Here is a 14,938-nt window from a genome sequence, read left to right as displayed (position 1 = left end):
GGCCCTGGGCTACACAGTCCCAATAGTGCTTCTTGATTGCATCTTTACTGGGGAGCAGTAATGGATCCTTAACATCCCAGTAACCCTCTAATCCTAATGTACATAGCAGGGATTTCACACTACAGATCCAGCCTATCTTCTTAAGATGGTCAAGTGCGCTAACTTCCTTGAGGGCAACGGCATACGGGAGCAGCTCAGGAGTGGTCCTTACGTGCAGGCAAAACAATAGGGGACATAGTTTAACCTTCACAGTGATCGAGGCTCTACCCAAATCTAGCCTTAACGGATGGAGTGATGTACTCTGCGGTAGCAAAGCCAGGGACCTGGGGAACTTGTTCTCAGAGTTTAAGAGGGCGACCATCTTTTCAAAACCCCACAATTCGGCTCCATAGAGAGTGGAGCCTACTGCTTTGCCAACATAGATCAGGAGTGGGGCTGCCACCGGTTTGCTAAAGGGACGGATAGGAGAAATTATTACATCATCCAGTACCTTGAGGTAAGATCAACAACACCCAGAACATTCCTGTGGGCTAGACAAAAGTGAGATGGCCCTGCCCTGCCTCTTACTGGCGATGACGTGCAAGGATGGGTCCGCGTGCGTCCCAGGCAGTGGGAGTTTGTCAGCGCTTAAAGCGTGAGAAGAAACACCAGCCCCTCCCTCTGGGCCCAGAGGAATCATGGGACTCAGAGTCCCTCAGCAGGAAGGCAGGCAATCCGGCGTCCGCACAGCAGGAGTTCATTGGTGGTTAAAACGGGTGAAGAAACAGCAGCCCATCTCTCTGAGGCCAGAGGAATCCTGGAACTCAGATTCCGTCAGTAGGAAGGCAGACAATCTGGCTTTCAGCTCATCTGGGACTTGTTGTGGTCTCAGCAATATGATGTAATAACCTGCAAGGATATTTGTAGCCTGTGTCTTCTACTGTCTCTAACAGGCTTAAAGTGGTAGGGACAAATTATTGAGAACTGCTTTTTGTATGTGTACATATCATTATTGCTTGTATCATTACAGTTGCTATTCAAAATAATGCTAAATACAGAAAACTAGCAGATATCCTCTATATACTTCCATAAATATATTGGGGGTATTTATATGAATTGTAAATCTATCATTCACACAATATTTTCATACAAAAATAATAGTGCAAAAAAAAAAAAAGTCCCACAAGCAACAACTTTTCCTCTTCTGTTGCTCCTGAGTGTTCACCACAAATTGTGAATTTTCTATACATTTTTACTGTCCATCGAGTGTAATGACATGAAGTTGCATAATAACGTAATTCCCAGTAGTTTGGTGTAACAAGCATAGTGCGCAATTCCCAAAATTGTGAATAACGCTTGCATAATTTAAATTTTGCCCAGGCCTTGTAAACATGTTCTATTATATTCCCATTTTCTGATCCTAACTGGTTCGTTTTTCTTGACCTTCTAATACAATTTCATTTTTTTAAATTCCTTTATCTTCCTCAGATTCCCCGATCCGTGTGCAGTGAGAGCTGTGTCCCTGGGTATAGGAAAGCTGCTCGAGATGGACAGCCCGCATGCTGCTTCGACTGCATCCAATGTTCCGAAGGAGAAATCTCCAATGAGAAAGGTAAGACATTCTGCAAAAAACTATAATAATAAAAGCATTTTTTTATTATTATTTTATTACTACTGTAGTTATTAGAATTGCTACTACTCCTACCACTGTTCATATTACTGCTAATACTCCTACTGCTTTTACTACTACTGCCCTACCCCTACCACCAATAACACTACTAATACTGCTAATAATACTACTACTACTACTAATAATCATAATAATAATAAAAACAATCTATCAAAACAATTGCATAGGAAAACATGTGACCATGCTTATTATGTGTGCTTTAAACCGCAATATTTGTGTTTTGCCTCAAAAATATATAGGCCTATGCTGCAATCTTGTGAAGGAACCTGAACATGTGCAACCATAAACAAACATATTCTCTCACTAGTTATTTAAATTGATTGTTAAAGTTGTGTTTTTTAAAATGCAAAATCCAATTCAATAAGTTTCTTTCACCAGATGTGTTTGTGGAAAAATACATTTAAAGGATTATGGAAATGCAGCTGTTTAAATCAGCCTTTTAACTGGATCAATAGCTCATGAGCCAAACGACAGACAGCATCTTAAACATTAGCAAAGGCTTAGGGGCCGATTCCGAGTTTGACGGCGCAGCGGTGGGACCGCCCCGCCGCCGCACTGCCAAATTAGCATGAGAACTGCCTGCCATATAATTACTTTTTTAGTAATTGGCGGGCATTTCCTTTGCCGTTCCCACAGCGGTGCCTATAAAATAGGCACCTCAATGGTAACATCAAAGGAAGTTCTAGCACGGCATGGACTGTGAAGTCCATGCTGTGCTGGAACAGGGGGTGCAAGCACACATGGGGGCACATGTTGTGCAAGGCGTGAGGCTCAAGGGGGCCCTGCAAGGCCTCCTTTCTTTCCTCACCGCCACTGTTTTCATGGAGGAAAGACGTCCATGAAATCAGAGGTGGTGATGAAAGTCGTAATATGTTTGGCGGGACCGTGGCAGTCCTGCCAAGCATATTGATGCCTCATGAATGCTGCGCCTCTGCCAAGGAACAACGGTTCCCTGGCAGAGCCGGCAGTCCCAGGGAGGCACGACCACTGGGTCATATTGTGGTGGTAGCAAGATCGCCACCTCTGCCCCACCATAAGTCTGAAAGTCCAAGGACCAACAGACTCGGTATCAGTCCCTTAGTGTTTTTTTTTATTTTACAAAGTGGTGGCAACTGAACTGCAAAAGTGGAAAGGTGCATAGTGAATGATATAAAAATAACCTTTGTTTTGAAAAAGCGAACAATTATTCAGCATTTGGCTTTTATTAATATTTATAAGGATACATATACATGTACATAGAAGTGTACAGAAATTCAAACAGTCAATACATAAGTCCCGAGATGTTAACATTTCCCTGACCCAATCTATTAATTAGGGTCTTTAGCGGAACAAAACATAATTTAGGACCTAATTTAGAGTTCTTCAGATGAGATACTCCATCACAAACATGACAATATCCCATCATCAGTATTACAAGTGCATTATTTTCTATAGCACTTCTATTAAGGTGGATGGGAGATCTGTCACATTTGTGGCAAAGTATTTCAACCGCCAAACTCCACTTAGGACCTTATTTAGGTCCTATGTGGTTTAATATCACCTTTCACATCTCATGAAAAAGAGCTGGCCGGTGACTTCAGGTTAGAACATCATCTCAAGTAGTTGAATATTCAAAATAGGAGCTGAACAATTATCAGACACATAGTTAACTTTATACATTTAAATGCAGTCAGTGTCATACTCTGGGCATATAAACAGAATTCACATGTAAAATGCCATTTGTGCTATCAAGTAAGTATATGTCCAAAAATATCTTATTTACACCTGTCAGGAATTTTCAAAGGGGATCTTGACATTTGTAAAAGCATTTATCACTGTGATATTTTTTGCTACAAGTGCAGAGAAACCCACAGTACTAAATCCCACTCTAATGGTGGGAAATTGGTGTTAAAACGTGTGCTTGTGAGCTTCAATAATGCCCACAAACATCTCCATTAATGGAAATTTGTAAACTTCAATCCAAGATCTTTTTATTCAGTAAATGGTGGAAGAATACCCCCTGCCAAGAGAGGTTGAAATGATCACCCACAGATGTGATGGCAGGGGAAGGAAATTATTTCTCTGCAGTGATAAATGGTTTCATCGCCCAAAAAAAAAAGCTGCGCATTTGAACAGGAAGCATGAAACCTACCGTGAGAAATTGGGAAGTCGGTTGACTGGGGTGTGAACCCTGGTCAAGCAACATCCACAATCCCTTGCAGGGTGAACTACAAAAGGTCACTAAATTAACCTGTGCTTAACCCTGGGTAGCTTGGCACAAAAAGCAGTTTGGCCTAACGCAGAGGCAATGTGTAAAGTATTTATGCAGTACACAAACAGTAATAAAGTGAAAACACAACACAAGAAGAATTCCACACTAATTTAGAAAATTGAAGTTATCACTTTTTAAAGATTATAGTATAAAATAGAGCCAAAAAGCTCCAAGCACCAACTGCAGCTATACGGTAGTGTCAGACCAGGAGAAAGTTACAAGTTCAGTCTGACTGCGATGGTGCACGGGTCGGATACAGGGACCAGGTTAATCCCACTGAAGAGTTACCTTTTCTGTTCAGCATCAAGAGTACCGTTCGCGGTGGAGGGGGGCTGCGAGGAATAGGGAAGTAGGCAGCCATCAATGTAGCGTTAAGAGCAGTCCGGGCAGTCATCATTGTAGCACAAAGATCATGTTGTCATTACAGACCGTCGGGCTGGTGCTTCATGGTGGCACACTCTGTGAGTTGTCGATGTTGTGGCACAAAGGGTCGGGCTGATGGAACTTCGCATCGCCCGTCTGTGCGTGTGACAAGGGTTTGACACCAGCGGGCCTATTCGCTTTCTGAAGAGCCCAAAAACTTAAATTCAACCTCTCTGAGGCCACTCCAAGGATCCAGGACCTAAGGAGCACCACCTTGGCTTGCTTAAGCTTGCTCAGGCTGGATCTGGGTACTGGTGCAGATGGTTGGGAACCTGTTATGTCAATTAGGCCCAGAACAGGAGACCAGCAGACTAGCCCTTGGAGTCATTCCCGGAGTCCTGTGTTCAGGTGCAGGTCCAAATCCCTCAGACTCAAACAGGAGGGAATCAGGACAGCAGGGGAACAGGGCTGCAATCCTGCAAAGCAGCAGTTCAACAGGCCAGCAGTCCAGCAGAGTGGCAGTCCTTTCATCAGCACAGCAATCCGTCTTCCTTGCATAGTATCCACAAGTCCAGTAGTTTACTGAAGAGTTAGTGTCTGAGGCCCTAGTTTTATACCCTGGTGCCCTCTTTCTGTAAGGTGGGAAAAGCCTCTAGAGAGTGGCTTTGAAGTGCACGGTATTTTCTAACTCCTCTTCCCTGGCTCCAAGCTAGCTGAAGTGACAATGTGTAGGCTATAGGTCCTTTGTGTGAAGGCAGAGCCCTCCCTATTCAGTTGCAAGTGGGCAATGCTCAGCTCCCTACCCTCCTGCCAATATATATAGCCCATTCAGGCATACCTAATCCCTCTATTGTGTGACTGTCTAGGAGTAGTTCACAAAGTATTTCAGTTACACCCAGTCTTGTGAACCAAGACCGGTCCCAGGATGCTTATTACTGTTCCAGAGAGGATACAGCTTGGCAGTTTGGGCTTGACTGTTCCCAAGAGTAACAGGGTCAAGACTAATTTGCATATGGCTGGGTCCAAACTGGGGTGGCATAGTGAGAAAAAGAAAGATGGGTTTAACCCATATCTCTTGACTGGTGGTGTATGTTTCATTCATTCAGCATTCCATCCATCATTTGTTTTCCACAGCCCAGGACAGGCTGAAGGCATAAAAGGCTAAGGGCAGGAAAATGCCAACTTTCTAAAAGTAACATTTTAAAAATCACTACAATTCAAAGACATCAAACATGAGATAGCTATCTGCTCCCAATAGAAAATTACAGCTTATTAAATGTAATAAGGAATTCCCAATCTTATCCTGTGGAAGGTGTAGGCCTCACAGTAGTGAAATAAATGTGTGAGGTTTTCACTTCTAGGACATGTGAAACTTAAAAGTACATGTCCAACCTTTTAATTACACAACACCCTGCCCTATGGGCTACCTAGGGTCTACCATAGGGGTGGCTGCATGTAATAAAAGGAGAGTTTAAGTCTTGGCAAGGAGTTTTAATTCCAAGCTGACATGGCAGTTTAAAACTATATTGAGGCTGCAGTGGAAGGCCTGGGACATGTTTTGATGTGCTACTTAAGTAGGTGGCACAATACGTGCTGCAGGCTCATTGGTAGCAAATTGACAATGCTATGGGTATATGGTATTCCCTCTAAAAGAGACTTATAAGTAAATTAAATATGTCAATTGGGTATATGACAATCTAACCATAGTTTTAGGGGAGTGAGCACAACCTAAGGTTAACAAAAAAGAAGTTCAGCAAAATGGAAAATTTATTTATTTATTTTGTGTTTTGTAAGCACGAACAAGACCCAGAAATTAGTATCAGAGCACTTCACATATATATAGCATGGTAGTTTTAAGCAGTAAACATTGATATCTATAAACGGAAAAAAAAATAAAACGAGGCAACATTTGTACAATCAATAAAACAGTTAGAAAGAACTTAGGTTATTAACTTATAATACATTTGTACTTGTTCTGGGTATTCACAATGGTGACATGAGATGTGGCTGTCCTCAGGAGGATATCTCAGTGGGAATGTCTTAGTGCGAAATAAGAACAAGTGGATTGCGCCTAGCAATAGAGAAAGAGCTCCATCTAGAGTCTGGTAACGATGAACTTACAGAGAGCATCACTCAGCAGGTTAGAGAAAGTCGAGTGATTGTCTGATTGGGGCTACTAGAACATGGTGTGAATGGGCTGCTGCAGATTAAGGGAGGAATTTGCTCATTAGGAAGGACTTAGCTTCTTTTTTTAAAGTAGCAGTAGATGAGATTTTTCTGATGCTTATAGGGAGCGAGTTCCATATTCTCGGTGAAGCTCCAGAGAAGGCTCTGTCATTTGGTGGGTTTTTTTACTGAAAAATGAAGGTTTCAGAAGAAGATTACCGGCGCTCTGAGAGAGTCTGCTTCCTCCAGAAATTGACATTTTCTGTGTTAGTTACAGTGGAGTTTTTATGAGTGATGCAGGCATCTTACGTTGGATTCTTGCTTCATAAAGCAGCCAGTTGAGGCTTTCGAATGTGGGGTGATATGATCAATTTATTTTGATCCTGTTAAGAGTCTTGCGGCTGCATTAAGATATGCCTTAGGCGGGGCTGTTGAAATCTTGGGTAGTCCAGAAAAGTGGTAGATCCGTATTCAAGTCTCGAGATGACTAATGTCTAAACTGAGGTTCCTTGCGAATTGGTAGAGTCCACCAGGGTTGGAGTACAGTTTAGTGCAGTGATCGGCTTGGTCCAATCCTCAGTCAATGTGGAGGTTTTAGGGGGGAAATTAGAAGGAATTCATTTTTTGGAGAGTTAATCTTAAGGTGATTGTTTGTTAGCCATTAAACGGTCATTTTTAATGCCTGGTTCATCGTCTTACTCTTTTCTAGGAAAGTGATCTTAATATATATCTGAGAGTTCTCCACATACATATGGAGGAGATGTTAGACTGCTGTAATATTTCAGTTATGTTTCAATATAGAGATTAAATAGTGATGGGGATAGTGTTGAGCCTTTTGGAACTCCTAATAGGTTTGGCGGATGGTGAGGAAGGATAGCTTTTGATTCACCAGAAATCTTTAAGTTCTGTTAATTAAGAAGGATTTAAACCATTTTAGTTCCACTCCTGTTACACCCATCCTGTTCTCAAGTATCTTCAGTATTTTGCCATGGTTAACAGTTGTCGAAAGCAGACGAGAGGTCAAGCAGCACAAGCAGACATGTTTCATTACTGTCTAATGCGAGTAGGGCATCATCTACTACATGTAGGATTGCTTTTTCGGTGCTGTGCGCGGGTCTCAACCTGATTGGCAGATGTCAAGTAGCTTGAATTCCCTAATGTGTTGGTTCAACTATTGTTGAACATATTTTTCAATTACTTTGGCTAGCATGGGAATGTTGGTTATCGGTTGAAAATTATTTGGGTCCAAAGGGTGCTCTGTTGGTTTTTTTTAGGATGGGGCTGACTTGGCCGGTTTTTAGGCATTCTGGGATGGATCCTTGCAAAAGCGATGCATTGATTATCTTGCTCCAAATGGCGATAACAGTATGGTTGATAGATGACAGGCAATACGATGGGAGAGGGTCGTTGTAGTGGTTGTTCGGTTTTATAGTCAATAAGGTTTAATAACGAGGGGGGAAAGATTTGTGAGCAGACCTCCCTAAAGCTGACATCTCTAACACCTACATTATGCAGAGTTACGCACAGTAGGAATAGGCACCAGACCAGAACAATTGTTGTATGACATGCTTCTAAGTGCCACTGGAAAACTGTGACTAGTGCAGCTTTCCAGTCATAACACTGACAGTGTTGTTGAAAAGAAATAAACATATTTTTAAATATTTAACAAAACAGATTTTCAACTATTTTAAATATTTAATATAACATTATATCCTATAGCAGTGATACTCATAGTATGTATAGTTTACATGCGGGCCCCTGGTCAACAGCAGTACTGACCTGCTGTTTATTCAACTCAACACTGACTATTAAAAGATGTTAAATGAACAGGCAAGTATTTATTTAGAGGTTAATCAAAGTTAAAGAAAGAACGTAACTAGATTGTCCTGCACCACTTAACTTTAGGAACAACTTCATTTTGAAAGACATCTTGCAGAACCGTTCCAACTTAATACATCAGATTATATCAGTGTACTGAGAAGTGTTATTTTTCCAAACATGAATTTTGAAATATTCATTGCTCCGTACCCTCCTCAACCCTGACAACAATGCTAATAGTGAACTTGGAGGCAAGTCAGTTGTCATGTGCACACTTTGTGTGGCCTCAGTCCATAATACATATGAACAACATTACAGTTAATGAACTCAAACTCGGAAGAAGGCTTGGCACATCCCATAGCCTAAAGTCATGTATTTTGAAATCCTCTTATCTCTGATCATGAAGAAAAAGTGAAATAATAATAAAACAATTAAAACAATTGCCTATGATCACACAATTTGGTAAAGGAGAAAGTCAGGATTAATTCCAGGTTTTTATTGTGCAATTCAGCCACTGAGGGCCTAATTATGAGTCTGGCAGTCCACGGACTGCCAGAATCGTCGAGGGCTCGGCGGTGGTGGTCTTACGACCACTCAATTACAATGAAGGCGGTCGGAACGCCATTGCCCCTCAACAGCTGACAGGGTACCGCTTTTCTCTTGTGGTGTTGCGGCAGTACAGAGGCTGCAATATACTTGGCGGGACTACTGTGGTCCCACCAAGCATATTACGATTTTCCTCTCTGCCACGGTTTTCATGGCGGTTCCTCCTCCATGAATTCTATGGCAGAGAGGAAACAAAGGGGGTCCTACTGGGCCCCCTTGTTCCTCTGCACCATGGGGTGCATGCAGGGGGGCACAACATATGCCCCCCCTGTGTGCATGCATCCCAGTTCCTGCATGGCATGGACTTTACAGTCCATGCTGTGGCAAACCTTTTCTGGTGTTCCCATTGTGGTGCCCATTTTCAGGGCTCTACTGTCGGAATGTCCAAAAAAGCCTGCCAGACACAAGAAACACTGGTAATCTGGTGGACAGCTCGACCAGGGGTTTGGTGGTGCAACGGCAGGGCCGAGCCAGTGCTGCACCGCCATTTCCTCCTTCTAAGACAATTTATAATGTTACTTTGTTCGTGTGAATAATAGATGAATTGTCGCCTTCAAAGTTTATTCATCAACTTGTTAAAAATAAAACTCTTATTTGGGTTTCCCTTCCACTTAGTTTAATTACAATTATTTACAGGTAAGATCAAATTAACTTTTTCAAATTTTTGCATATGACAAATATAAAATTTGGTCTGTGGCTGGTTAACGGAAGAAGAAAATGTGGAAAGTTTCAATTTACACATAATCTTGAGATGCTAAGTGACTTAACATACCCGAACCATTAGCATTCAAATCTGACACCATGAAGAATAATATTTTTGAATAGTGGACTATTGATTACATTTGTTGAACTTTTCTTTCAGATGCAAGAGGATGCCAGAAATGCTCATCAGATCAGTGGTCTAATGACAAACGTGATGCCTGTGTCCCTAAGCAAACAGAATTCCTCTCCTATCACAGCCTTTTGGGTATTCTTTTGGTCATGGTAGGAATCAATTGCTCTGTGAAGACAATGTCCATTTTAGTTATCTTTATTAAGTATGCAGATACTCCCGTTGTTAAAGCAAACAACCGAGTGCTCACCTACATTCTCCTTGTTGCCCTGATGCTCAGTTTTCTCTGCTCTTTGTTCTTCATTGGGAAACCTCAGAAAACCACCTGTGTGCTTCGCCAACCTGCCTTTGGTGTTATATTCGCTGTGTGCATCTCTTGTGTTTTGGCCAAAACTATCATGGTGGTCATTGCCTTCAATGCCACAAAACCTGGAAGCAACTTGAGGAAGTGGATGGGTCCTCGGATCCCGATCTTTACAGTCTCTGGTTGCACACTTGGTCAAGTCATTATCTGTGGCACTTGGTTGCTAATCTGCCCTCCCTTCCCAGACAAAAACACAAAACTAAAGACTGGGACAATCGTTGTGCAGTGCAATGAATGTTCAGAGACTGCCTTCTGGTGCATGCTGAGCTACATGGGGATATTGGCCGGTGGTAGCTTTGTTCTTGCCTTTCTGTCACGAAATTTGCCCGACACTTTCAATGAGGCCAAATGGATCACCTTCAGCATGCTTGTCTTTCTTAGTGTGTGGGTATCTTTCATTCCTGGATATCTGAGCACACAAGGGAAATACACAACTGCCATGGAGGTCTTTGCAATCATCTCCTCGAGTGCAGGAATACTCATCTGTATATTTATTCCGAAATGCTTTATTATATTGTTCAGGCCGGAAATAAATACAAGAGATCATCTGTTAAGGAAAGGTCACACAAAGCCCACAGAAAAAGAAAGAACAAACATATAGAGAGATTTCTATGACTGCATTTCAGCTCAAAGTCATTCATTTTCATGAAGGCATTCCAATGTTCTAACACAACCTCAAGCCATCTGCTGATTGTTAACTTCTAACCTTATAATGAAAAAAAAGATGCAATACTGGATTTCACCAGATGGGTGCAGTCTAACTGTAGAGATATAACTGGAGATAATCATAGTCATTTAGCTAATGATTTGCAACCCGGTATAAAGATAATACAAAATATAGGTCAATATTGAATACATAAAAAAGAGAAGGTGTAACAGTTTGTTGGTTTATTTTATAGTTCTACAGCAATAAAAAATAAAACAAAAAAAACACATAGCTCAGTATTAACATTTTCTGTCTTAAGCAGGGTAATCTGGGTGTGAAGAATAATTCTTCACAGAATCACCCTTTGGAGAAAATGCTTTCTTTTCATGGCTTGAAGAGATCTAATAACATCTCTCCTTCACTGAATGCACTCCTCTAAATGGCAGTTAAGCAGCTGGCTGAATTCAAAACCCTTTGTTTTCTGCATAAGTTCCCAAACATCAGGTGTCCAACTGCCAACCCCACTCAACAAGACAACTATGGTTGACCTTGAAGTTCTGTCTTTCTCTGGTACCAGAAAGGTACTGTTTGGAGGAAGGTATATGTACTCACATTGTTTAAAACATTTTTAGTTAAGTGACAAAATGACATAATGTAACCAGAATTGACATAGCAGGTTTTGTACTTTCATAGCTCATGCTTTAAAAAACAAAGCAACACAAATTAGCCATGATTGTGCATAATAATAAAGGCCAGCACAACTATGTCTGTCAGGTATACATGCTTCCCCAATGTAGACCATAAGGTATTCTAAATGATGTGCAAAGTATTAACACAGGATGACATATTGCAATGACAACAAAGAGCTGTTTATAAGGGTGGCATAGTATGATATAAAGAAACTTAGCACTCGGCGATGTAGATCAGGAAAGAAGAACATACTTAAAAAATAAATTGTCTTTGAGTGATATTGCCAATATGTCTTGAAAGTGTTATTGGCTTTTCAGTGGGATTTGCTGTGACCAGTGTTTTAAAAAATGCCTTAACTTCCTCCTATTTTTATTTAACCTGATTCTCTCATACATTTCCATAGTCAGTGTTGATTTTTCAGTACAGCCAAATATTTACAATGGGTACCAAAAAGAGGATACTTGATAACCCTTGCAAGATGTTGGAGATTCTGACTTGAATTATATCTGTGATGATGAGCTGTATTTCTAATTGTGGACGAATAAAACATTTGGAAGCCCTAGAACTGATGTTGAGAAGACACAATATTTCATTACTGCAGTATGATGCTGGTGACTTAATCAATAGCAGAACCATTGAGTCCAATGCTCATGTCACTGACTAAATTACCTATCAACCCAAAACAGATTTAACACGTAAATTAATATTGTTACAGTAAAGTAACATCTGTAACAAACTTTATTCCAGAGATTGGAAGAGCAAAATAAAGTACCCTTAGCATGTGAAATCGTATTTAATTTAACATAATGTTGGTATCATTAGCAGCTTTATTTGGATTGAATAATATTTTTATAATACTACAACCAAAACAAGGCAGTGGACCAAGAATCGCTGAACCTATTCTGTGTCCCAATGCAGTTACCGCCTCAGGAATCCAGCCCTATGTGTGCACACACCAAAAGCACCTGCTGCCTAAATGCAGTCCAAAAAGAAGGACCTTTCAATTCTCACACAATTAATGAAATTTACAATAAAATCAAGAAGCACTTCCAGAATATATCAAATTCTTCTCTTTATTTTCTTAATCTTCAAGAAACCATCACCAGTTTACTGCAAAAACAGCCAACATGCTTCATCCATAACAATGGACTTTTTAAGGGCAAATTAATTTTCCATGATCATGTTTATGATTATGTCTCAAAAAAGAAACATCACTTGTTGACCATGACATTTGTGCATTTTTCAAAAAGTGAATATGGCTACCATTGACTTGGAGTCAATGGGAATATCATTTCATAAATGCCGAGTTTGGATTTTCTAAATGCTTGGTACATGTGCTTAGGGAATCACAAATTATGATTCCCTATTTGGAGTCACAATTTTAGGTAATCGCAAAAGAGTGTGATTACCTAAAATGCACTGCCAATGCCTTTCATACATCTTGAAAGGTATTTCGCATTAACAAATGGTCAAATTTAGCAATTCATACAATTTGTGAATGCAGAATATGTTGCTAAATATGGCCCTTAGTGCCTAAAGTGCTGACACCTGTCACATAGCAAATGTTTTTTTTTTAGAGGCATAACTCTTACTGGCCTCAACCCCAGGTTTTGCCTGAAAGAAATTACTTCTAAGCTGAAGTTTCTGGGTTCCATATTCCATGAATCCACGCATGAACTTTGGTGATTGGGCAGTCACTTACCTATGACACTGATGTAAGCCATATGAGGATGTTTGCTGTCATATACTGATGAACATTCAGAGCATATAGGTGAACAATGAGGGCATGTGTGTTGCCTTTTCCCAATCACATTTATCCACTCATGTGAAGCCTATCAATAGCCTATGTAGGTGATGACTACAAAAGGCTAGTGTTATGTATTAAATTTCAGTTACATCCAATTGACAATGTCTTCTATGTCACTGATAATGTTCACCTAACACGGACCTATTGGATTCTTGGATAAGTAAATCTAGTATATAACCTTGTAAATGTTTAATGAGCTTTGGTTACAAAATTTTAATCCCATGTTACTGTACTTGTGTTCTTCCATCCGTTGAAGTTAAACTTATGATTAGCTGTTTAGACTGTTCACTCATGCCACATCCATAGGTAGCAGGGTCTTTTATTGATGAGCACATCTAATACATAAAACAATCCGCTCTTTTTTGTCTTGATTCATTCTTTACTTGAACCATACTATCTCTAGATGTGTAATTACTACCCCACTGCTACCACTGTAATAGTTCAAATGCAAGGACATCGAAGCCAAGCTCTTTGCAGGAACACTACTGGGGGAACTGAGACATTGGGTAGAGCAGAACAATCTGATTCCATTGAACCAAACTGGCTTCACTGCCTCCTCGGGCACCATGACCAACTTACTGTCACTGTCTATTATTGTCAACAAAGCATTAGTCACATCTAGCATGGTTTTTTGTTGTTTTATAGATTTTAAAGCTGCATTTGATCGGGTACCAAGGGCTGCTCTATGGGAGAAGCTAAAAAAATGGGGGATCCCAGATAAGCTCCTGGACGCGATCATCCAACTGCATTCGGGCATGTGGGTACAAGTGAAGTTGGGGACCGGCACGCATCTCTCTCGGAAAATCATGACAACTAGAGGAGTCAAACAGGGATGTGTGCTGGCCCCCCTCCTTTTCAATCTGTTCATAGCAGATCTGCCATCCTCCCTTGAGGAAATAAACAGTCATCCGCCCAAGATGGGAGGTGTCCCGATAAGCAATCTTTTATATGCCGACGACTTGGTCCTTTTTAGTTTGACACGGGTAGGGCTGCAGAGGCTATTAAACAGACTAGAAGCCTATACAACCACGAATGGGTTGGAGGTCAATTTAAAGAAAACCCAAGTCGTCACTTTTGGTAGAAAGCTATACCATGGGGGTGGTTGGCAGTTTAACAACTCTAGCCTTAGAACAGGAAATACTTACAAATATCTTGGGGTCACTTTTGACTCCAGGGGCAACTTTAACCAACAGCGTAAGGTTATCTCAGTAAAAGCCATGAACCTTCAGGTAAGCTTCTGTAAGCTCTCAAGAAATTTGTCTGGCCCAAGCTTGTCCCCATTACTGGAAGTCATGAGAGCAAAAATTGGGCCCACTTTGACTTATGGTGCTGAGATTTTTAGGGGGAAACTAAATCCCTCTTTTAACCAACACGTGACGAAACTTTACAAAAAAATCCTCCACTTGCCCAAATCAGCTTCTGCTGCTCAGATCAGACTAGAATTCGGTCTGTTAAACTATGAAATTTCAGTCACTGGTCTGTATCTAAACCTGTGCCACAAACTGAGACAGGCAAAGCCAGGATCATTGGAGTCCTTAACTTGGTTGGATATTTCCCAGACAAATCCACGCGGCTCATACAGCCACCTTTTTAAGGATTCGATCCGAGAAATGTCTGCCGGTGCATTATGGGACCTCAACCCTAGTAAAGCAGCATTTAAAAATAGCATTAAGAACTGTATTCGAATGAGGTCCTTGATTATTGATAAAGCCCAATTTGCCAAACG

General features: G+C 40.9%; 1 protein-coding gene across 1 annotated transcript in view; it reads left to right on the top strand.

Moving 5' to 3' along the window:
• The window catches only part of LOC146782679 (extracellular calcium-sensing receptor-like), a 28,026-nt gene extending 16,574 nt beyond the window's left edge, over positions 1–11,452 (top strand). Inside the window, exons 4-5 of the mRNA XM_085637793.1 lie at positions 1,468–1,591; positions 9,736–11,452. Coding sequence (XP_085493919.1) covers positions 1,468–1,591; positions 9,736–10,670 — 1,059 coding nt within the window. The 3' untranslated portion in view covers positions 10,671–11,452. The remainder of the gene's footprint in view (positions 1–1,467; positions 1,592–9,735) is intronic.
• Positions 11,453–14,938: the final 3,486 nt, after the last annotated feature.

The sequence above is a fragment of the Triturus cristatus genome, chromosome 12 (genome assembly GCF_964204655.1).
Source record: "Triturus cristatus chromosome 12, aTriCri1.1, whole genome shotgun sequence".
Classification (NCBI taxonomy): domain Eukaryota; kingdom Metazoa; phylum Chordata; class Amphibia; order Caudata; family Salamandridae; genus Triturus; species Triturus cristatus.
The sequence above is the reverse complement of the archived record's forward strand: the minus strand, read 5'-3'. Positions and strand labels throughout refer to the sequence as shown.